Source organism: Hemiscyllium ocellatum, chromosome 17, assembly GCF_020745735.1.
Source record: "Hemiscyllium ocellatum isolate sHemOce1 chromosome 17, sHemOce1.pat.X.cur, whole genome shotgun sequence".
In the NCBI taxonomy this organism is placed as follows: domain Eukaryota; kingdom Metazoa; phylum Chordata; class Chondrichthyes; order Orectolobiformes; family Hemiscylliidae; genus Hemiscyllium; species Hemiscyllium ocellatum.
The window spans coordinates 68,219,286-68,242,311 of record NC_083417.1 but is presented as its reverse complement, the minus strand read 5'-3'; the positions used below and the strand labels follow the sequence as shown (position 1 = coordinate 68,242,311).

Sequence of the window (23,026 nt, the reverse complement as noted above, 5' to 3'; positions counted from 1 at the left end):
TTTCACCCACACTGATGGCCATACCCCTAAACTGCAATTCCTCTCCACCAAAGTCCTCTACCTCCCTCTTCCATACAGTCACATCCTAAAGTGTATCTGTCCAAAAACCTCCTGCTTTAATGTTAGGTCCCTTCCAGAATTAGACATTCTATCCTTCAGTAACACAATACTTGGGAGTTTTGTTTTGGTTTGACAAGCCTTCTGCAGACAAAATCTGCAATAGCATTTTGTAGCACCCACTCTTCCTTTCACGCACCATCAATGGGTCAAGATCTTTATCAGGGAGCATTTGGAAAGCTCCTTCAGTTTTCAGTAATATTCAGTGATAAATACACTACACCAAGATGACATTTTCCATATCAAATGATCTCAGCATTCTCAACACCATTCAACTCTTGGATTCAATTTGATGTGACATTTTCATTTCAGATATTCTTCATATCCCATCTAACTCCTTCATTAGTATTCAAACTTGGACCCATTTCAACATATCCATTATTCTATATATAAACTACTGTCATGCTCTCAATTAGTTTCCAATCTGTAACTCATTTCCAGGTATCTATTATTCTATATGGAAACTATCTGAACCGCTGGATTAGATTCCAATCTCTAACTCACTCCTTGGTATCCACTATTCTATCTTTAAACCATCTGAGCCCCATCTGATTTCAGTCTGTTAGTCACTCTCAAATATCTATTATTCTGTTCTGAAGCCCCACACTTTGGGAAAGATTCAATAACTCTGGAGATGAACCATCGGGGCAGGATTTGACAGATCCTGCATCCTAAATGAAGTGGCTAAGCCCTCAAAGGGTTCTTCATGACACACTTGCAGCTGTTGAGTCAGCTCAAGTGTTTCCTACCTCGTGTGTTTGTCGCCATGTCCGCCACTTTCTGAAAGGCATCCAGGAAGGCGGCTGCTGCAAGCACAGTTGTCCTGTCGTGAAGAAAGGGAACACTGTTAGAAACCATTTACACAGAGGCTAGTACAGGGTGATTCGAGACCTTCACCTCTACAATCCAAATTTGCTTGGATAACGGTATCTCTCTTCTATCTGTCATTCCCCCCCCTCCCCCTGGGCACTGGCTCAGACAAGACAGTTGGAGCTTCTCAACAATACTGCCAGCAAGTGCTCCAAATGTGACCTTCAATTGACTATGGCTCTCAGATAAAGGCAACATATCTTCATTGGCGGGTTGGGGAAAAGCGATTCAGAGACAGAGCAGACAGAATTAGGTCCACATACAGATATCATTAACGGCTGCTGGCCAGACATTGAACAATCAAGAGGGACAGCGTCATTAATTTGGCAGCAATAAACCCAAAGAAGAATTTGGAAAATTTTCTTCTTGTACTGGATTAGAATGAGGTCCTCAATACCGAATGGAGTGGCTGAGGTGTACAGAGTGAGTAAATTTAAGGGGAAGCTTGATGACTACATGAGGTAGAGTGTATTAGCACATTATACTGATTGGAGGAATTATAGAATCCCTACAAGGCAAATAAAGGCCATTCAGCCCATCAAGTCTGTATCAACCATCCAAAGAGCATCCCACTCAGGCTCACACCCCTACCCTTTCCATACAGCCCTGCATTTCCCATGCTAATCCACCTAGCCTGCATATCTCTGGACACAATGATGCAATTTAGCACAGCCAATCCATCTGATCTGCATGTCTTTAGACTGTGGAAGAAAACCAGAGCGCAAAGCAGGACACTGTGCAGACTCCACAGACAGTCGCCAGGGGCTGGAATCAAATCTGGGTCCCTGGCCCTGTGAGGCAGCAGTGCTAACCACTGACCCACCCCAAATGTAAAGCTCAAATATTGGCCTGTGTCTGTGCTGCAGTTTTGTTTTTTTAAACATACTTCTGATGGAATGTTAGTCTTCATTAGAGAGAGGCTGGAGCTGGCATGTGAAAGTTGTTTTGCAGTTCAACAAAACTCTGGGCACCTGACCTCAAGGAGGGTTTCTTAGCATCAGAGAATGAGTGCTCAGGTTCATCAGTGAGGATACCAGGTTTAAGGAGGCTCCGTTACAGAAACAGCTCATAGAAAATCAGCTTCCATTCCCTCGAATATAGAAAATTCAGAATTCATCTTATTGGAGGGTTTAACATGATTAAATGATTTGATAGTTTCTCATTATCTGCTCTATTTCATCTGGTTGGTTGGGGATTGGAAGGGTAGGTGGAAGAGGGGAGAGAGTCCAGAACAAAAAGGGAACAGCTTTAAATTTCAGATTGCACTCTTCAGGTTTGATGTCAAGAAGAATAGTGAAGATTTGGGACTTCCAGCTTACCTGCCTCTGACCCCCAAAAGGGTGGATATCTTACAGATCAGCCAAAGGCTCATTAAATGTAGGAACGGGCTAAAGGGGCTGAATGGCCCCTTGCTAACCAAGCTCCAAACCACTGAGTCTGTGACTGTGGTGAGTTGTCTACAGTGTGCGAAGGGAACTCTCCAGAGGGTAGCCCCAACATTGTAGAGCTCTGACTCTGTGGGTGTTAAATTTCCCCAGTGCCTCCTCTCATTCTACTACCAATACAACTGGCAGCTGCTGAACTCCTGCCTGAGACAAGACAGCAGGACATAAACTGATGCTGCATGCCCCACCCCTGTGTCAAACTGTGATATGCCTGAGCTGGGAGAAAATGAAGTAGAAATTTGGAATGTTCTATTCCTAGCATGAAATTTGAACTTTGAGAATGGAGGAGTGCCATGGAGAAAGCTGAACTATCCTGAGTGATTTAACAGCTATACTAAACAATAAAAGTTTGATTGATCTTAAAATGTGGTCCATTCATACTTGCTAGGAGCAACATACATTTAGAAGCAGGAACCTGCAAACAAGAGGGATATGTCCAGGCCTTGTACCTTTTCTGATTAGCTAGGAGCTCAAGGAGTCTAATTCCCCATGGGTTTAGGGATTGTGACTGAGAAAGCAATCAGAATCAACATGGCAAACAATCTGCTCTCATCTCTCCTGTTGTAGAGGTTGGGTAGTTTAAAATTTGGCACTACTTTTTTTGTCCAGGTAAGTGGAAGATGAAGAGCTCCAGAAACACCTCTCTTTTTAAAATAAAGAACAGTTTTAGAAAAACTATGAACTGCAAAATGGAAATTTGGATAATTAGTTGTATATTCACAACTCGAAGGAAAAGTGGAACTGTGTGGTCTCTTAATGGTTACACAAGAGCATATTACTTCACTTTAAGCTAAATTCTGATACTTTAGAGACATGTTAGCACCAGGAGTCTTTTGGGAAAGAAAATGAGTGCCCAGGAATAGCTTGCGGATTGGTTTAAGAACAGTTTATCACAGAACTGAGGAGAGAGAGAACACAGTTGGGACATAGGCCTTTCAGCCTGACAGTAGCAAAAATTACTCTCTTAATTGGAAAATAAATAACACTCAAATTACGAAAATAAAACAAACTGATTGCAGCTGAGACCTAGGTCCAACTGACCAGCCACCAAATCAAGACTCTCCATAGTTGACAACCATCTATTGAAAAAACAGGAAAGAAAACATGAGGTAGTCACATGAATTCCCCTTCTGGGTCTGATTCACGGTGTTCGTACCTTCCTTTATTACTTTCCCCTGCTCAAAACTATTTTTTAAATTCCCCTCTTAAGGGCTTGTACATCTTATGTGTGAATGTGTGATTTAAAGCAGATAAAGTTTACACATTAAAAAATTATTAATAATCTGTTTTTGCCACAAATTCATTACAATAAATACACTTCGGTAGTTTCCTTGTTCATTGACAAAACCTAGTTTTTTTTTCAATCATGGGAAGTGGTCTCAGTCAGACATTAACTACCCGAGAGAATAAACTGGTCACATTTTACATTTATGAGGACTCATGGAATAATGTGACTTCATTCCCACCAGGATTGTGAATGTTTTAGACTAATTGGCTAGGTAGATAAACCATATGATGAATCGTGCATTTATCTAACCCAATAGCAATCTCCAATGGGACATCCACTCTTGCTGATTTACAGTAAATTAATCTCCCACATTGAAGTGGGTCCCAGTCACCCTCATGCCAATCCACTAGTCAGTTAAGGGACACTGCATGGCAGCAGTGTCATCCACCTTTGGTGACTTGTCCATTTTGTTGCAAAGTGCTGGGTCTTACCAGGGCAGGGGTATGGGAGATGTAGCAGCCAGATTACCAATTTCCCACTTCTCCCAAATCTTTATCTGGGATCTCTGTTAGGAAGAGGGCAGAAGTGGAAATTAGGAGGGGACAGAATTCGGCCAACTCCACACTGTGATGCCGTCTCTTGTGGTTTAGCCCAGAACTGGGAGGACATCACTCTCAGACTTATCACATGTGAGGGGGTGGTCCATAGGATTGGTCCCTCACAGACCAACAGTGGGAGGGTCACCATCTGTCACTGGGTCACAGACAGAAAATTAACCAAGCTCTTTAAAAAGGGAAATAGATGCATCGTTGGGGGTCGACAAGATTAATGTTAAGGTACATTCGACAAATTACAAAATTTAAATAGGTCACAAAATGGCCAAGGGTTTGTGGCACCTGTACATCAAAAAACCGTCAACAGGTTGGCACCTGATGCGTGGATTTCCTCTGGGTGCTCTGGTTTTTCCCACATCCCGAAGATGTGCAGGTTAGGTGGAGCCGTGCTAAATTGCCCATAGTGTGCAGGGTGTACAGGCTGGGTGGATTAGGGTTATATGGACAGGGTTGGGGGGGGGGTCTGGTTGGTGTGCTCTTAGGAGGGTCAGTGTGTATTTGATGGACTGAGTGACCTGCTTTCACACTAATGATTCTATGATGTTCACAGGTCAAGGAGTTAAACACTATAAGAGTTTTATAATGTGACAACTCCAGAGGAATGGACACACACACTTATTAAAGGACGATATTGTAAATGGGAGATTAAAACAGGAGGTCATTCAGAGCACAGCGTACACTAGGCGACAATCTCTTGTAACTTTTAGCTTCATTATCCTCTGCGTACACTTCATTCTTTTAGAAAGTGAACAAGAACTCTTCCAGGGAAATGGGAAGGGAGTATTTGGGGAAAGTGAGATTTTATCAAAGGGAAGAGTTGTTGAAATGTAATGGATCTCAGGGCAGGCTGGTTTTGGGATTACTGATTTCTGTGCCCCATTAGGAGGCAGGTTTCATATCCCTCTGTTTGCCTTACCTGAGCTGAGAATGAAGCTTAGCAGCCTTGGCATTGAAGTCCTCCCAGATTGGATAGGAGCCCTGTGGGAAGCAAGAAGCAAGAATTAGCGCATTGCGAGCTAAAACAATAAACAGAATGGTCTTTTCAGTTAAAGATGGCCCTCAAAATAAATGCTTTAAAATGCTGATGTATTCGATCGGAAATGAACCAAGAAACCAAGATCTGTGGGGGACCAATCCTTATGGACCATCCCTTCACGTGATGAGTCGGTGAGTGATGTCATCCCAGTTATGGGCTAAACCACAAGAGAGGCATCAGTGTGGAGTTGGCCGAATTCTGTCTTCTCCCTCTTTCCACTTCTGCCCTCTTCCCACAGAGATCCCAGAGGGGGCAACCGAAGATCAGTGCAAGATAGAGCGCTTGAGGGCGTGATGGAAGAGGAACTCAAAGTCACACGAATGGGAGTCCGAAGGGTCTTTTATACCTCAGTATTTGGAATCTCACTGCCATCATACTCTGCAGCAGATCCCATATCCCCAGGACTTCCCCTGTCTTTGTGGTGGAGCAGTTTTGAGGAAATATTACACAAGAACTGTCTGCCACCTGGTGTGGAGATGTTAAAGATCCTATTGCACTGTTTCAAAGCTGACCAGGAGAATACACACTGATCAATTTTAGTCCCTCAAATAAAGCACAAAAACAGATCACCCAGTCATTGTTTTTTCAGTAGGAGCTTGCCACGTGCAGTTTAGCTGCTATGCTACAATAATGGCAACTCTTCGAAATTATTTCATGAACTGTGAATTATCGTTACATGCAATGGCTGTGAAAGGTGCTTTATAAACACGGATCCTTTTTAATACAAAATTTGAGAATACACCCAGGACAAGGAACTTAAAATCTGGACTTGTATTTTTATGTGAAATTGTTCTGATGCCTTTCGGCTATATTCAACAGAGCACAGCATGACCTAAGAAATAGGAACAGGAGCAGATCTTATTATTGAGGAACCATATGTCCATTGTCAACCTGATTAAGGTCCTAATTAAACTTTTCTGCTTGTGCCCTTAGCCCGCCATCTTGTTTCAAACTCATTAAATAAGCAAGAATCATGTTCTTTTGTAAATTGTTCACTTTATGTAAACATTGCGGGCCATTGCATTATTGTTCATTCTCCAGTTGACCTTGGAAAGGCAGCTCACCACCGCCTTCATGAACCACTGTGCTGTAGACAAACTTACAGTGCTGCTGGGGAAGGAGTTCCAGGATTTTGACCCAGCAACAATGAAGGAACAGTGATATATTTCCAAGTCAGGATGGTGAGTGGCTTGCAGGGAAACATGCAGGTGGTGTTCCCATAAACCTGCTGCCTTGTCTAAATGGAAATGGTCATGGATTAGAAAATTGCTTTTGAAGGCATCTCAGTTAGCTGTGGTAATGCATCTAATAAATGGTACACTGACACCACCGTGTGTCTATAGTATACAGAGTGAATGATGATGATACGGGAATGGGTATCAATTAAGCGGGCTGCTTTGTTCTGAATGGTGTTGAGCTTCTTGAGTGTTGTTGGAGCTGCACCCATCCAGGCAAGTGGGGAGTATTCGATCACACTCCTGACTTGTGCATTGTACGTGGTAGATAGGGAAGTTGTAGATGGTAGAATGGGAAAGTTCCTCTTGATGTTCTGGCCAACATCAGATTTGCCAACAACAGATTGTCCAGTTGTTCCTTTAATGGCTTTTTGTGGGATCTTGCTGCACTTCCCAGCAAACTCTGTACCAACTGTTTTAATTAAAGCAGGGCTACTCCTGTACTGATTAACCCCGTCCCATACCAGCCTTGACGTTCTCTACAGGGGGCTGATGAGAAGCCTCTGTCAGGGTGAGTTCAAGACCAGTCCCCCATAGATCTCTCAATGTTCAAGTGGACCAAGATGGCTTTGATCTAGTTGCATAGTGGAGCAGGCTCCCAGAGTTTAATGGCTTGCTTCTTCTGTAAAAGTATGGGATCATAGGAAAGCTCACCAAAAAGTGGCATAGTAGCTCAGAGGTTAGCACTGCTACCTCACAGCACCAGGGACCCAGGTTCTATTCCAAGCTCGGGTGACTATCTGTGTGGAGTTTGCACATTTTCCTCCTGTCTGGTTTTGTCCCGCAATCTGAAGTTGTGTGGGCTAGGTGAAGTGGCCATAATAAATCACCCCATAGTGTCAAGGCACATGTAGGCTAGGTGGAATACCATGGCCAATGTAGGGTTATGGGGAATAGGGTAAAGTGGATGAGTCCAGATGGGATGCTCATTGGAGTGTTGGTGTAGACTCATTGGGCTGAATGGCTGCTTCCACACTGTAGAGATTCTATGAAAAGATGTTTCTTATTGGAGACTGCACACTCAGGTCTCTTCAGAATTGTGCGAGTCACCTCCCTGAAAACAATTGGAGAAAGGACAATAACAATAACATTGTCCTGGACAGGGATGCCCACATCTTGTCAGCAAACCTTTTTCTCAAGAATTTAACCAAAAGCTGCTCACCTCTGACAACTAATCCATACACATACAACCAATAACAAATTTAAAAATCCCTACACCAACACCTAACACCATCCAAAACCAGCTCTATGTTTCTGTATAATAAATAGAACCTGTAGTAAGGTATCTGCAACTGAACATTCCCCAGCTGCCTGCGGAAGGGATTTAAAATGCTCTTCCAGCTCTCTCCAGGAATACACCCCACTGACAGCCCACACAGGACTCAAGACAACAACTCGGTAAACACTGCTACTGTCAACACAATTTCCTTTATAAAATATTTGTTCAGTCACACAATTCTGAAGAGACTAAAAGCGGACGCAGTCTCCAATAAGAAACATCTTCATTTAATCAAAGTCTACAAAGTGTGGAAGCAGACCATTCAGCCTATCAAGTCCACACCAACTCTCCGAAGAGCATCTCAGATGAAAGAAAGAGGAGGGGGAGAGGGGAGAGGGGAAAGGGTCTGGCAGCCAGAAGGAGAAAGAGAATGAAAAGGATCTCCCACAGCATGTATGAAATAACTGGCATTGATAGAAGCAAAGAAAAGTGCTGGGTGATACAGTGAGACTCTGAGAAAGGTCAGAGGCAAGGAGCTGTGCCAGGGGCCACAGCTAGATCTCCACAACAAGCCCTTTCATCACCAATTACAAACAGCACGTTTCACTGCATCCGATAGACTCTCACACAGCAGAGTTTTATAGACCCAATAGATTGAAGGCTTGGCAAGCATCCTCAGGCCTGCCCGGGCAAATGAAAGCCACTATCTGGCTTCAGTGAAAGGAACTGTGTCAGCTTGAAAAATGTCCAGGAGCAGAGTGACTTTATATTACAGAGAGATACAGAGAGACACGGGCATTCACATAGTGCCATTCACCTTGGGATAACCCATAGTGTTTTATTATTGCACATTATTTTGTTTTAGTCGACAGACAGAGAAGCTTGGCAGTGCGCACACAGCAAGATCCCATTAACAAGGATAAGAAGATTGTCCAACTGAATCTGCTTTGGCTGAAGGAAGAATTTAGCCAGCTCTATCAGTGTACAGTGAACAGACTGTGTGTCTATTAACTGAGGATAGGCTCAAGGCTATGGGTGGGCACTGACTGACTCTTGCTCCAAGCCCACCCAAAGTGGTCAACAAGCATAATAGCTCCTACTTTGCCAGTTGTCTCCTCGCTAGGAATGGATGCGCCATGGAGTTGCTGTATAGACTTGGCCCATTCCCAGGAGGAGGTCTAACCTCACCATATTCCCATTACAACCCCTTCTTCAAGGAATATTTCACTGTTGCTTCATGGGAGTGAGAGTGAGCAAGATCATGTGACATTGCATCACTTCCTATGACTGCTATTGCTGTATCTCTTAAGCAAATCACAATAAAACAATTTTCATTCTCACATGAGATAAGGGCATTGTTTCCAAGGGCAACGTGACCTTAAACTGAGGGGTTGGTGCTTGCTAGATGAGTTCAGAGGGCAGTTAAAAGGTCCAAAAAGATTTCCTGAGGTTGTGAATGGTGCTATATGAATGCCCATCCCCTCTTTTTATCTCTCTATTAAAAAGAGAGAGAGATAGGCAGTCAGTTCCTGGGCATTTTCCACCAGCTATTTTGGTTTTTCCCGGACCCGATCTTTCTATGCCTAAGTTCTGATATTGTCAGCTGTGACCGGAAGCATGTCCAGAAAATGTAAAACTTTGACGGACTCTTCCATTTGTGATGCCATCGATGGTGTATCTGCCAGCGGGAGGCAGCTCAATGCATCCACATTTGCTATTTGGCCTTCTAGACAGTGTTCCAACTTGTAATTCAACACACTCACCATTAGAGCCCACCACTGAATTCAGCCTAAAGCTATAGGCGACACTGCCTTGTCCTCTTTCAGTAGGACAAGCAGAGGCTTGTGGTCCATTATTATTACAAAGTTACATCTAAAAAGGTATTGGTGGAACTCCCTAACTCCAAATATGACCGCCAAGCCTTCATTCAAAACCCTGGGCAAATTTATGGTTTACATCAGCCAAAGTCCTGGACGCATACGGTATCAGGCATTCCTCTCCATTGGGCCACCTACAGACCAATACTACCCTGATACCTTGACACTCCTGTTTATATCCGTCTGCCAGGCTTCCTGATGTGATGCAATCAGAGAACTCAATCTATGAGGTCCACTTGGCTGACCTCATTATAATAATTACGTGGGATATGAACACATGACCCAAAGTAGACTGAACCTCTATTCTTGGAGCAGTGGCGTTAACCACCAGACCACCACTTTCCTGCCTTTAACAGCTTATATATTACATAAGGTGTGAGAGACTGATGAATATATACGAAAGAATTATTTTAACTGGTGTCAACCACTTGGTCATTTTCCCTGCAGCCCCCTGGTGTCTCAGCGCACGTATAGCCAGCTCCCCTCCCATTCATCTTCACCCACCTCATCCCAAACCCTGGGCAGTGAATTACGAGGCGGATTCCCCATTAAAACTGGGCCCTGGGGAACGAGACACAATTTACAGCACATTGTGAGGGTGAGCACAGACTGACACATGGCTTTGGAATGCTATTTCCCAGCAGGGGCGTAGTTTTTAATTGGGGGGTGGGGGTTGGAATTCCACAATGAAGACAGTGGATCAGTAGGGCAGAGACCAATTACTACCTTCACAGGAAAACAAGGACCTGGGGGCTCTGGCTATTTCCGATAGAGAGGCTCACAAGTTAATTGGAACTCCATGAGCATTTAAATAGGCAGTTTTAGTAACCCTGAGCAGGGTCACTACAGGTACGTTCACTGAACAAGGTTAGAATTTCCTTGTTTGAAAATAATGGAGTCCTCTGCTCTAACCACTTTCATTACTGAAAGTGAAGGAAAAATTGTTATTTCCTGAAGGAACCATCTAATTGTGAATACATTAGTAAGGACATGTGTTGCATATTTATAGATCTACAAGTGCCCCCTATGAAAGATATGCATCAGATAGCAAACTGGCAAGAATTCTCAACCCCCCCCACCCCTTGTTCAGTTAGTGGATCTTTGTCAGAGAGTATTTGAGAAGACAGACAGATGGACACGTGGATTAATGTCCCATCTCCAATATGGTTTTCTCCTACAATGCAGCACTCCCTTAACACTGCACAAAGAGTATGGCGGCTCTGGGGTGGGTCTTGAACCCACAGAGATGGGTGAGACACCTTCAAGTGGGGAATGGGGCAGGGAGAGTGTCACATGGAGTGTATCTGACTAATAGATGTGCCCACCAAGAACTCCAGATAAGCTCCAGTTCCAACTATTCATGTGTGGAAGATATAGAATTACAAGGCACATAGAGGCCATTCAACCCAACAAGTTACATAGAAACAGAAAATAGGAGCCGGAGGCCATTCGGCCCTTGGAACCTGCTCCACCATTCAATGTGATCATGGCTGATCATCCAACTCAGTCCCCTGTTCCTACTTTCTCCCCATACCCATTGGCCCTTCTAGCCCTAACATCGGTATCAGCTCCTTCCTGAAACCATTTGATGCTTTGGCCCTTACCCCTTTCAGTGGCAGAGAATTCCACAGCTCAGCACTGTCTAGGTGAAGACATTCTTCCTCATCTCAATCTGAAATGGCCTTCTGCATATCCTTAAACTATGATCCCTGATTCTGGACTTCCCAGGTCATTAGGAACATCTTTCCTGTGTTTACCCTGTCTGGTTCTGTTAATATTTTCAGTTTCTATGAGATCACCTCTCATTTTTCTAAACTTATTGCTCCACATAAGCCTCCTCCCACCGTACCTCAAACATTCCCCTCTATTCTTTTCCTCTTATGGTCATTACTGACTTCCCTTAAAACACAATTACATTATTGACTTCAATTACACCTGTGCACTACAAATAAGCGACTCTCCAGATAAAGATGATTCTCCTGTATTCCTTACCATTGATTGTCTCATCATTATGGCCACCACAGTCTGGGAACATGTCTGTGCCTTGCCTAAATATACCCATTCATGATGTTCAGAGTCTGTGTTGGGTTCAGCTTTCATTCTTTTGCAAAGACGAGCCCTTGACAATCTTACTCACTGATTCGCAACTCCTCTAGCCCAACACGGAATAATAGCAGCGAGATTCTGCCACAGTCCCAGTGCTTCATAAACAATTTCGTTCCAGTCTGGGCATATTCTGCATCTGCAGGTTCTCTTCACTTTCTTCGGTCGTTCCCCCACCCCACCCCCGTCTTCTTTGTCCATCTTGGTGCCTTTCAGTCTCCTGCTCCTCTAGCTGCTGTACATCCAGGAGGTGAAACACTCTTGGTCATCTCTCTGTCACAATATCCTGCAGGTGCCTCCAACCAGTCCACTGCAGCCCCTCCTTATTGGGTCTCCCCTAACCAGTACCGTCTTTTATGATCTGGTGTCATAGAGTCATGGAGATGTACAGCACAGAAGCAGACACTTCGGTTCAACCCATCCATGCCGACCAGTTATCCCAACACAATCCAGTCCCACCTGCCAGCACCCAGCCCATATCCCTCCAGCCCATATCCCTCCAAACCCTTCTTTTTCACATACCCAGCTAAATGCCATTTAAATGTTGCAATTGTACCAGCCTCCACTACTTCCTCTGGCAGCTCGTTCCATACCCATACCACCCTCTGAGTGAAAGAGTTGCCCCTTAGGTCCCTTTTATATCTTTCCCCTCTCACCCTAAACCAATGCCCTCTAGTTCTGGACTCCCCCAACCCAGGGAAAAGACTTTGTCTATTTATCCTATCCATGCCCCTCAATTTTGTAAACCTCTATAAAGGTCACCCCTCAGCTTTGCATCTTCTCCACAGCCTATGAGGGATATTGAGGCTGAATATTCACATGCAATGATTCATTAGCATTTACTATCAAGGTTTCTACAATTTTGGACTCTTTTTAAAAGGGGCCCAGTTAAGACATAGCAGTGGACCAGAATACAACTCACTCTGCTACTTGAACCATGCTCCCAACAGATGGTGACTGAAATTTCTCTTTTAGTGTTTAAGTCAACAGTACAGCCACTGGATGAGATAATGGAAGATGACTGGAACTACATTCAGCAAGAGTCAACATCTCCTGTACAGGAAGACGTCTTTAATCAGGAAGCAAACAAGTCATTCAAATCACTGTGCTGTCCATCAGTGACTTATTGGGATCTCCAATATACTCCAGCTGCATATAATCTTTAACAACTGGCTTTCTCATCTCATACAGGAGCTGAGAGGGGAAAGGGTTAAACTAACTGAGCAGGCCAGCTCCTCCCTTGTTGATGTCCTCAAACAGTAAGTGCATGCTTCCTCCCATGTACACTGCACTGATATGGCAACAACTTTATTGTACAAGCTGTCAACATGCTCAGCACAAATACTTTCCCGAGCCACCTCCCTTCCGATCCAACAGCCAAACTGTTAAGAAGCAACTCTGTATTTAAACTGAGAAATCACGGTGAAACAACAGCTCAGCTCCAGGATTAGTGCCACATGAACTGGGCACCAGGAGTGAGAATACACAGGATCAGAGTCATGGACAGTGACTGCAGACAGCGAGAATTCACTGGATCGGGGACGGTGACTGCAGAGAGCTAGAATTCACTGGATCAGGATGGAGGGGGGGTGACTGCAGAGAGCGAGAATTCACTGGATCGGGGTGGGATGGAGTGACTGCAGGGAGCTACAATTCGCTGGATCCAGGGTGGGGGACAGTGACTGCAGAGGGAGTGAATTCACTGGGACAAAGTCAGTGACAGTGAGTGTTAGCCTGATGCTAGCATGTATCTTGACTACACAGAGTTAACAGCTGGAGCAATCAACTTTGAATCAATGCTCTAGTGAGATTAACATCTTTTATTGTCAAGATGAATTACATTAAAAACAACCATGATTATGAGCTACACACTGCATCTTCTGCAATAGATGGAGATGGGAAGCAGATTCAGGAAAGTGAGGAATCTACCAGTTTCCCTTTGCTAAAGGCGTGGGAGCATCCATTACACATCAATGGCACAGGGAATCCCACTGGTGGGATCTTTGTTGCATAGGATCCATGCTGCACTTCATGTCCCAAAACAGGGCGAACCTTTCAAAAGGACCAATTGGAAAATGCACCAGCAATATCCTGCTACTGATAAAGCTGCCATCTAAAGGCAGGGCTTCCTCCTTCGACATGTGTTGCTGTCAGGGTACTATCGTGGCTCACTTACCCCTCCATGCTGCTGGACAGAACCCCACCCTGCCTCACCTCTCCTGAGGGCACAACCCAGACTGTGTCCCACATCTGACTTTGATCAGCAAACCGAGCCAATGAACAGCTATTGAAGGAGAAAGTGAGGACTGCAGATTCTGGAGATCAGAGCTGAAAATTTGTTGCTGGAAAAGCGCAGCAGGTCAGGCAGCATCCATGGAGCAGGAGAATCGACGTTTTGGGCATTTTCAGCACAGCTATTGAACTACAGGTAGGGACCGCCACCCCTCTCAATTTACCATCCCATGCTGCTCACACAGCACAAGCTGACAAACACCAGATTTCCAATTTATAGCTTGCAACCCCAACCCACACACTCCAGCCTGAGGTGAAATCCTTCCAGCATCGGGAGTACTGCCCGTCTCCCTAGTCACCAACACGGAATCCATTGCAGTTTTAAACCCAAGGCCCAAGCTGGAGGTTTATTTTCACCCTTCACCTCCATCTCTCTAGGAACTAGGGGTGACACGGTGGCTCAGTGGTTAGCACTGCTGCCTCATGGTGCCAGGGACCCGGGTTCGATTTCAGCCTCACGCAACTGTCTGCATGTTCTCCCAGTGTCTGCGTGGGTTTCCTACTGGGTGTTCCAGTTTCCTCCCACATGTGCAGGTTAGGTGGATTGGCCATGCTAAATTGCCTCAGTGTTCAGGGGTCTCTTCAGAGGGTGGAGTCTATGGGCTGAATGGCCTGTTTCAACATTGTAGGGATTCTACTCACTGACCGAATGAATTACTGTAACCAGAGAATCTGTCCGTGGATGTCAGCATGAGGAACATTTAATTGACAGTACTCAGCCACAAAGGGCTCATTGAGAGGCTGCCTTCCTCTGTTTCATGTTCATATAACTGTGAGCAGACAAATTGATCCGTCTCTCTGTGTTTACAGAGCCACATTGTGGGGAATGAACAAGCCCCATACCAGATCAAACAGCAGTGGCCAAGACGCAGTGCAAATGCCACTGGACCCGATCTCACAGGGGTTTATGTGCCTGACAAGAAAAACAAAACAAACTCATGCTTGGAATTTCATTTGGGTATCGCCAGAGCCCACCCTCTATCAAGTTAAAGGGAGGCTGAGGAGAGGTTTAACGAAGGTGGTTAAAATTGTGAATGGCCTGAAAAAAGTGGACAGGAAGAATCAATTTTCACAACATGCGCTTCAAACATTCTAACCTATAGAGTGGTGGAAAAGCATTAGGAAAAGGAAATGGAAAGCAGCAGTAGGTTAGATGGTTAAGAATTATAGAATCAGACGGTATAGAAGAATCCCTTTGGCCCATCAAGTCTGTACTGTCAAAAATATACTGTTACCAACACTAGTCCCACAGCCTTGAATGCAATGACATTGCAAGTGTTCATCCAAGCATTTTTAAAGTGGAAACTTCTGACCTCAACTACCCTAATAGGGATTCCTGATCCACCACCCTCTGAAATTACATTCCCTCAAGTCCCCTCTAAACTAACTGCCTCTCACTTTAAAAATATGCGCCCCTTTTTATTGACCCTTTGATTAAGGGAAACAGCTGCTTTCTAGCCACCCTGTCCTTGCCCCCATGCCCCTCAATCTTTATCCCTCTTTCTCAGGTCCCTCCTCAACCTTCTCTGCTTCAAGGAAAATAACCTGAGCTTGTCCAGCCTCCCTTCATCGTTGGAATGCTCTATCCCAGGCAACATCCTGGTGAATCTTCTCGATATCCTCTCCAGTGCAATCACAACCTTCCAATAGCATGGTGACCAGAACTCCAGCTGTGACCTAACCAAAGCTCTGTACAACTCGATCATACCCTCCCTGCTCTTATAACCTATGCCATAACTGATTCAGGTAAGTATCCCATATACCATCTTGACTACCCTGTTAACACCTCCAGGGATCTGTGGATAAGCTCCTCAAAGTCCCTCTATTCCTCTCAGCCTCCTAGTGTCCTGCCATTCATTGAGTACTCCCTGGTCTTGTCACTTCTCCCAGAGTGCATTATCTCACATTTATCCATATGCCCATCTGACCAATCTATTTATATCCTTCTGCAAACTAACACCTTCCTCCCCCCCGTTGCCAACCACTTCTCAAATCTTTGTGTAATCCTCAAAATTATCATAGAATATAGAATAGTACAGCACAGTATAGGCCCTTCGGCCCACAAAGCTGAGCATTAATCTCAATCTAAGGTCAACCTACACACCCCTCAATTTACTGCTGTCCATGTGTTTGTCCAGCAGTCACTTAAATGTCCCTAACGTCTCTGACTCTACCACTGCTGCTGGCAGTGCATTCCACACACCAACCACTCTCTGCAAAGAACCTACTCCGACATCTTCCTTATACCTTCCTCCAACCACCTTAAAATTATAACCCCTCATGACAGCCATTTCTGCCCTGGGGAAAAGACTCTGGCTATCTATTCTATGTTTTCCATTACCTTGTACACCTCTAACAAGTCACCTCTCTTCCTTCTTCTCCCCAGTGTCCTAGCTCACTCAACCTCTCTTCATAGGACATGCCCTCCACTCTAGGCAGCATCCTGGTAAATTTCCTCTGCACCCTCTCTAAAGCAAATACACCCTTCCTATAGTGAGGCGACCAGAACTGGACACAATATTTCAACTGTGGTCTAACCAGGGCTTTATAGAGCTGCAGCAAAATCTCCTGGCTCTTAAATTTAACCCCCCCACTAATGAAAGCCAAAACAACATATGCCTTCTTAACAACCCCATCAACTTGGGTGACAACTTTGAGAGATCCATGTATATCAACACCAAGATCCCTCTGCTCCTCCACACTGCCAAGAATCCTGTCTTTAACCCTGTATTCAGCATTCAAATTCAACCTTCCAAAAGGCAGACTTCACATTTATCCAGGTTGAACTCTGTCACTTCTCAGCCCAGCTACCTCCTACATTCTCACCAATGTCATTTATGAACATCACAAACCCAGCATAGATCCTTGTGGTACACCATTACACACAGGGCTCCAGTCACACTAGCAGCCTTTTACCACCACCCTCTGTCTCCTGTCACCAAGTCAACAGTGGATCCAACTTGCCAGGTTACTCTCTCTGCATTGTTCCAGTTGACCAGATGATTAATATCTCAAGAGTTTCTACGTTTCTTAAGGATCCATTAGGATGCTAGTCGTTGTCTGGAAGAATGAGATGTGGGAACTGGGATGGGGTCAAAGTTGAACTCTAATTGCTATGTCACAAGGTTTTCCAAGAGGCCAAATTAGCTGATCTAGAAAGGTTGCATTGTCGTCACTGGGCCCAGAGCATTGGTGGTGTTTACTGATGTTAGTCTCCTCGGAAAGGGCTGGTACTGAGGCAGCAGCAGAGATAAAGTATTCACTTTGAACCACAATCAATAGGCATCTGGGGGGTGGCACACCCCCCATACAATATTACAATGCCCGAGAAATATGAATGGAGGTCAACTATGTCGAGGTTTAGAACTGGAGAAAGGTGAAGAGCTCAGAGAAAGGGAACAGGTCCACTGAGCTCAAACGGTGACTGAGTACTGCAGCAGAGAAAAACTTTATAGTCATCCCGATTGTTCCTCGCCCCCCCCCTCCAGGAGGAGCTACTGCATCCATAGTGGGAAGATTAATAAAGGAAGAATTGCAGGGGCAGAATGAAGCAACAAGTTTAGTTCAACCTTGCCTCTGGAATGAGCCTATTCCAGTCCTGACATATTCAGTTTCACTTGTTAGTCTGGACAGAGGACTAAAATCAGAGAGCCGTACAGCATGGAAACAGACCCTTCAGTGCAACTCATCAATGCTGACTAGGTTTCCCAAACTAAGCTCATCCAACTGGCCTGCATTTGGCCCACATCCCTCTAAACCTTTCCTATCCATGTACCTGCCCAAATGTCTTTGAAATGTTTTAACTGTACCTACATCTACCAGTTCATTTCACTCTCTATGAAAACAGTTGTCCCTCAGGTTCCTTTTAAATCTTTTTCCTTAAAAAGATGTCCCCTAGTTTTGAACTCCCCCACCCTGGGGAAAAGACACCCATCATTCACCTTATCTGTGATTTTATAAACTTCTATAAGGTCACCTATCAACCTCCCATACTCCATTGAAAAAAGGCCCAGCCTATCCAGCCTCTCCTTATAACTCAAACCCTCCATTCCTGACAACATCTTGGTACATCTCTTCTGAACCCTCTCCAATTTAATATCATCTTTCTTGGAGTTTTAGAGCCAAGCCTAATCACGTGGCTTGACATCTATAGACCTGTCTTCCTGTGAGAAGTTACTGACATGTGGGATCTCAGTGCAGAGCCATCCAAGGGTAGGGGGACGGAGCACGAGGGAAAGGCAGGAGCACAACATCTCAGACTGCACGGGCACAACACACATGCAAATGAGCAGTAGCTGGTCTCAGGGCATCAGTGGCATAGACGACAGACAGGCATTGAGCAAACTGAACTGGATCCTCACAAGAAGGTGAGTGCAGAAGAAATAGTGGAAGTAAAATGGGAAAACTTTGGGAGCTAGGGGTCTGCTGAGAGAACATGGGATGAGAAAATGGTGGCAGGGCAGGACCTGAATGCAAGGGAGGGGGAGGGGTAATGGAGAGCAGGACTGTATGTGAGGGATTCATTGGGACACACTGCTGATTATGTATATTAGTGGCTTAGAAACAAGAGTGGTGGCTCACTTTTTACAAACATACAACAAATAATATTTAGCAGCATTTTAAAATATTCTCACTGTTCAGCTTTGGAGGTGCGTGTTTACTTTTTGGAGTCCACACCCAGTCTTAACCAATCAAGCACAGAGAGAATAATCAGTTACAAGACTTACAATCAAACACAGATCAATTTCCTGCTTTTCTCCTGCTTTTCAAAAGTTTGCTTGAATACACTTTGCCTTTATGAAAGACCGATATTAGTACCTGGTTTTGCTAACCGAAAGAAATCTGAAGAGGATTTTTGCTTTTATGAAAAACGGTGAATTTTTTCCCATACAAATTAACGCTTCAAGCCATTTCAGCTTACAAAAGGTGTATGCACGTGTGTTGGAAGAGGGCTAGTGTGACTCTGTGAAAGGGGGATGACTAGGTGAGCAGCACTCTGCATGTGTAGGTGCATCTGGAAGAGATGCAGGACTTTTGTGGGAGAAATCATTGGGAAATAGGACTGTGTACAACATGGAGGGAATAAGGGGAACAGGATTGGGGAGTGGGCACCTTGGCTGAGGATGGGATGTCATACAAACCCAATCAATCAAATCAGTTTGATTTCTGCAAAAGCCATTGTAGCTAACTGCTTGAACGCCAACTCCTGAAAATTGTGTTATTGGTGTAAAGGCAGGGTTCAATCAGAAACCAGAGAAGGTCATTCAGCTCACATCAAACTCAAAAAAGAGTAAACTACATACTCTCTGCAAAGGCTAGCCTCTCACATAAACTGCTACGGGCTTTGAATCACAAATCCATCCAATTGCCCTTCAGAGACAGTACTAAACTGCGGTTAGGGAACAGGAACTTGGGAAAAGGTTGGTTGGGAGGGGGGGGGGGGAGGGGGTGGAGAGAAGAAGCATCATCATCTTCAAATTAGAATCAAGCTGTTCTGGAGTCACATGCAAAAGACATGCAAACGGAAGTGAAACCTAGAGTGGTCTCCCTCAAGAGTGGGCCAACTCCAGTTTTCAGGTTAGAGATGGATAGGATTTTGTTGGAGGACAGTGTGAAGGGAAGGTGAACAAATGGAGTGCAGATGCAAAGTGGTCATGATGTAACTCTCTGGCTGGACAGCTCAACCAGCTGCCCACTCTTTATCCTACTCTCGTTATAATAAGCTGTAAACTTGACCTGTCAAACCCAGCCCAGTTTCAGGATCTGCAATCCAGACTTGGAAAGAGGGTTCAGACCCACCAGGTGACAGATTCCTATCTTGTACAGTCAATTGAAGAAAGTCATTTCCTTTAAACTGGTTCAATCCCAGCTGATAGCCTGCCCTCTGTGATCAGACAAAACCATTATCGATCCAATGTTTTAATGTCTTTTTGCCCTTGATTTCTCCAAATTGTCTTGACGGTGGCAATATTTACAGCTTCTTGCACTCTGGAAACAGTGACAGGATCAGACACAGTCAGGATGGATTTACAAGACAGAAAATTGTGCTGTATAAATCTACTGGAATTTATTGTGGATGCAACTCGTAGAGTTGATAAGGGCGAGCTAGTGGAGGTTGTTTACTTGGACTTTCAGAAGACGGTCAATAGGTTGCACGTAAGAGATTAGCATGTAAAATTGAAGTGCACGGGATTGGGACATGGTGCAAACATGGATAGAGAACTGGTTGGCAGACAGGAAACAAAGTAGAAATAAAGAGACCATTTTGGAGACTAATAGCTAATAAGTAGTGGGGTACTGCAGGGATCAGTGCTCGGTTATTGGATCTGAGGGGAGGCGATGGCCTAGTGGTATTATCCCTAGATTAGGCCGTAGTCCTCCCGCAGGTCCAGTGGTATTAGCGCTAGATCGGACCAGAGGGAAGGTGATGGCCTAGTGGTATTATCCCTAGATTGGACCTGAAGGAAGACGATGGCCTAGTGGTATTATCCCTAGATTGGAACTGAGGGAAGGCGATGGCCTAGTGGTATTATCCCTAGATTGGAGCCTAGGGAAGGCGATGGCCTAGTGATATTATCCCTAGATTGGAGCCTAGGGAAGGCGATGGCCTAGTGGTATTATCCCTAGATTGGAACTGAGGGAAGGCGATGGCCTAGTGGTATTATCCCTAGATTGGAGCCTAGGGAAGGCGATGGCCTAGTGATATTATCCCTAGATTGGAGCCTAGGGAAGGCGATGGCCTAGTGGTATTATCCCTAGATTGGAGCTGAGGGAAGGCAATGGCCTAGTGGTATTAGCGCTAGATTATTAATCCAAAAAGCCAGGCAAGGGTCTGGAGCACTAGGTTTTAACCCCGCCATGGCAGGTGGTGGAATTTGAATTCAATAAAATAAAATCTGGAAATGAGAGTCCATGAAACTTTTGTCAGGAAAAACCTATCTAATTTATTAATGTCTTTTAGGGAAGGAAACCACCATCCTTACCTGGTTTGCCCTAAGTGCGACTCCAGATCCACAGCAATGTGGTTGACTCTTAACTGCCCTCTGGGTATTTAGGGGCAGGCAATAAATGCTGGCCCTGCTTTTCAGGTCCCATGAATTAATTTTTTAAAAATTCAGAACATGTATTAGTGGTTTAGACTAACTAACTAAATAAAATATCTACAAGCTTGCAGATGACACAAAGCTGGGTGGGAGGGTGAGCTGTGAGGAAGATACAGAAATGCTTCAGTGCCATTTGGACACATTAGGTGAATAGACAAATGCATGGAGATGAAATAATAATGTGTAGAAATGAAACATTATCCACTTCTTTAGCAAAAACTGGAAGGCAGATTATTGGAATGGTGATGGATTAGTAAAGGGGGAGGTGTAATAAGACCTGGGTGTCCTCATACAGGAGTCACTGAAAGTAAGTGTGCAAGTGCAGCAGACGTAAGGAAGGCAAATGGTATATTTGCCTTCAAAATGAGAGGATTTGAGTACAGGAGCAGGGCTGTCTAGGTGCAATTGTACAGGACCTTGGTGAGATCACGCCTGGGAGTATTGTGTACAGTTTTGGTCTCCTTATCAGAGGCTGAATGTTCAGGCTTTGGAGGGAATGTAATAAAGATTTACTAGACTGATTCCTGGGATAGCAGGATTGATGCAGGAAGAGAAACTGAATTGGTTGTAAGTATATTCACTGGAGTTTAGAACAATGAGGGGGATCAAAGGAGGAGTTAGATATAGTTCTTAGGGTTGAAAGGATCAAAGACGAGGTGTAAGCAGGAACAGGAGAGAGTTGGATCGAGCAATCTGCAGATTTTTTGCCTCTAATGATCATATTGATTGGCAAAGCAGCCTCTCCCTGTGCCTATTCTCTATGTTTCTTAGTCTTTTCAGGATAGATGCTGTCCATGATAGGGCTTTGGTAAACTTTATAGAATTACTAATTAAACACAGTGCAAACTTCCATGTCATTTTTTTTAATATAAATGCCATCATCAATGGATTGATTTCACCAGAAACCTAGATGCAATCAAACTGGCAAAGAAGGAGATACTAGGTCCCAGTCCAGTCCTCACTCAAACTGGTCGCAGACCTTCAGTAATGAGCACTGAATCTAACTTCAGGGCCCTCAGACAGAGGCCTCATCAGTGAACCCACACAGTGAGTGGGGCCTGGACCTTCACAGCCTTGGAAATTCAGTTACCATGGAAATAGTTCATTTATGGCTGACAGCCCAAGTAATTGAAACTTTTATGTGTTCATATCCTTGGGAAAGAGGGAGTGATGCATCAACTGATTTGTTCCATCCCTGCCCTGTATCACAGCTCTCCCGCCCTCACTCCAATGTTTTCAAAATCAATCTATATCTGAAAAATTATAAAAATAGTCAGGTACTTTATTCATTCATGAGCATTGCTGGCTGTCTAGCATTTGCCCATCCCTGGTTGTTCTTGAAAAGGTGGTGGTGAGCTGCCTTGATGAAGCAATTCATCCATGTGCTAGGTTGACCCACAATACTATTGGGGGGAGGGGGGGGTGGGGGGTGTTGGCAATATGTTTCCAAGTCAGGATGGTGAGTAGTTTGGAGGGGAACTTGCCATTGCTGTTCCCATGTATCTGCTTCCCTTGTCCTTCTTGATGGAAATGTGAATAGTTTTAGAAGATTGGAGGTGCACCCATCCAGCATTTGCCCATCCCTGGTTGTTCTTGAAAAGGTGGTGGTGAGCTGCCTTGATGAAGCAATTCATCCATGTGCTAGGTTGACCCACAATACTATTGGGGGGAGGGGGGGGTGGGGGGTGTTGGCAATATATTTCCAAGTCAGGGTGGTGAGTAGTTTGGAGGGGAACTTGCAATTGCTGTTCCCATGTATCTGCTTCCCTTGTCCTTCTTGATGGAAATGTGAATAGTTTTAGAAGATTGGAGGTGCACCCATCCAGGCAAGTATTCCATCAAGTTCTGACTTGTGCCTTGTAGATGGTGGACAGGCTTTGTGGAGTC

General features: G+C 44.6%; 1 protein-coding gene across 9 annotated transcripts in view; it reads right to left on the bottom strand.

The window, feature by feature from the left end:
• The window catches only part of mtss1lb (MTSS I-BAR domain containing 2b), a 137,582-nt gene that overhangs the window by 94,975 nt on the left and 19,581 nt on the right, over positions 1 to 23,026 (bottom strand). For all 9 annotated transcript variants that reach the window (XM_060838265.1, XM_060838267.1, XM_060838271.1 and 6 more), the window contains exons 2-3: positions 5,191 to 5,252; positions 867 to 940 (exon numbers count right to left, since the gene is read on the bottom strand). In XM_060838265.1, the coding sequence (XP_060694248.1) occupies positions 867 to 940; positions 5,191 to 5,252 (136 nt within the window). The remainder of the gene's footprint in view (positions 1 to 866; positions 941 to 5,190; positions 5,253 to 23,026) is intronic.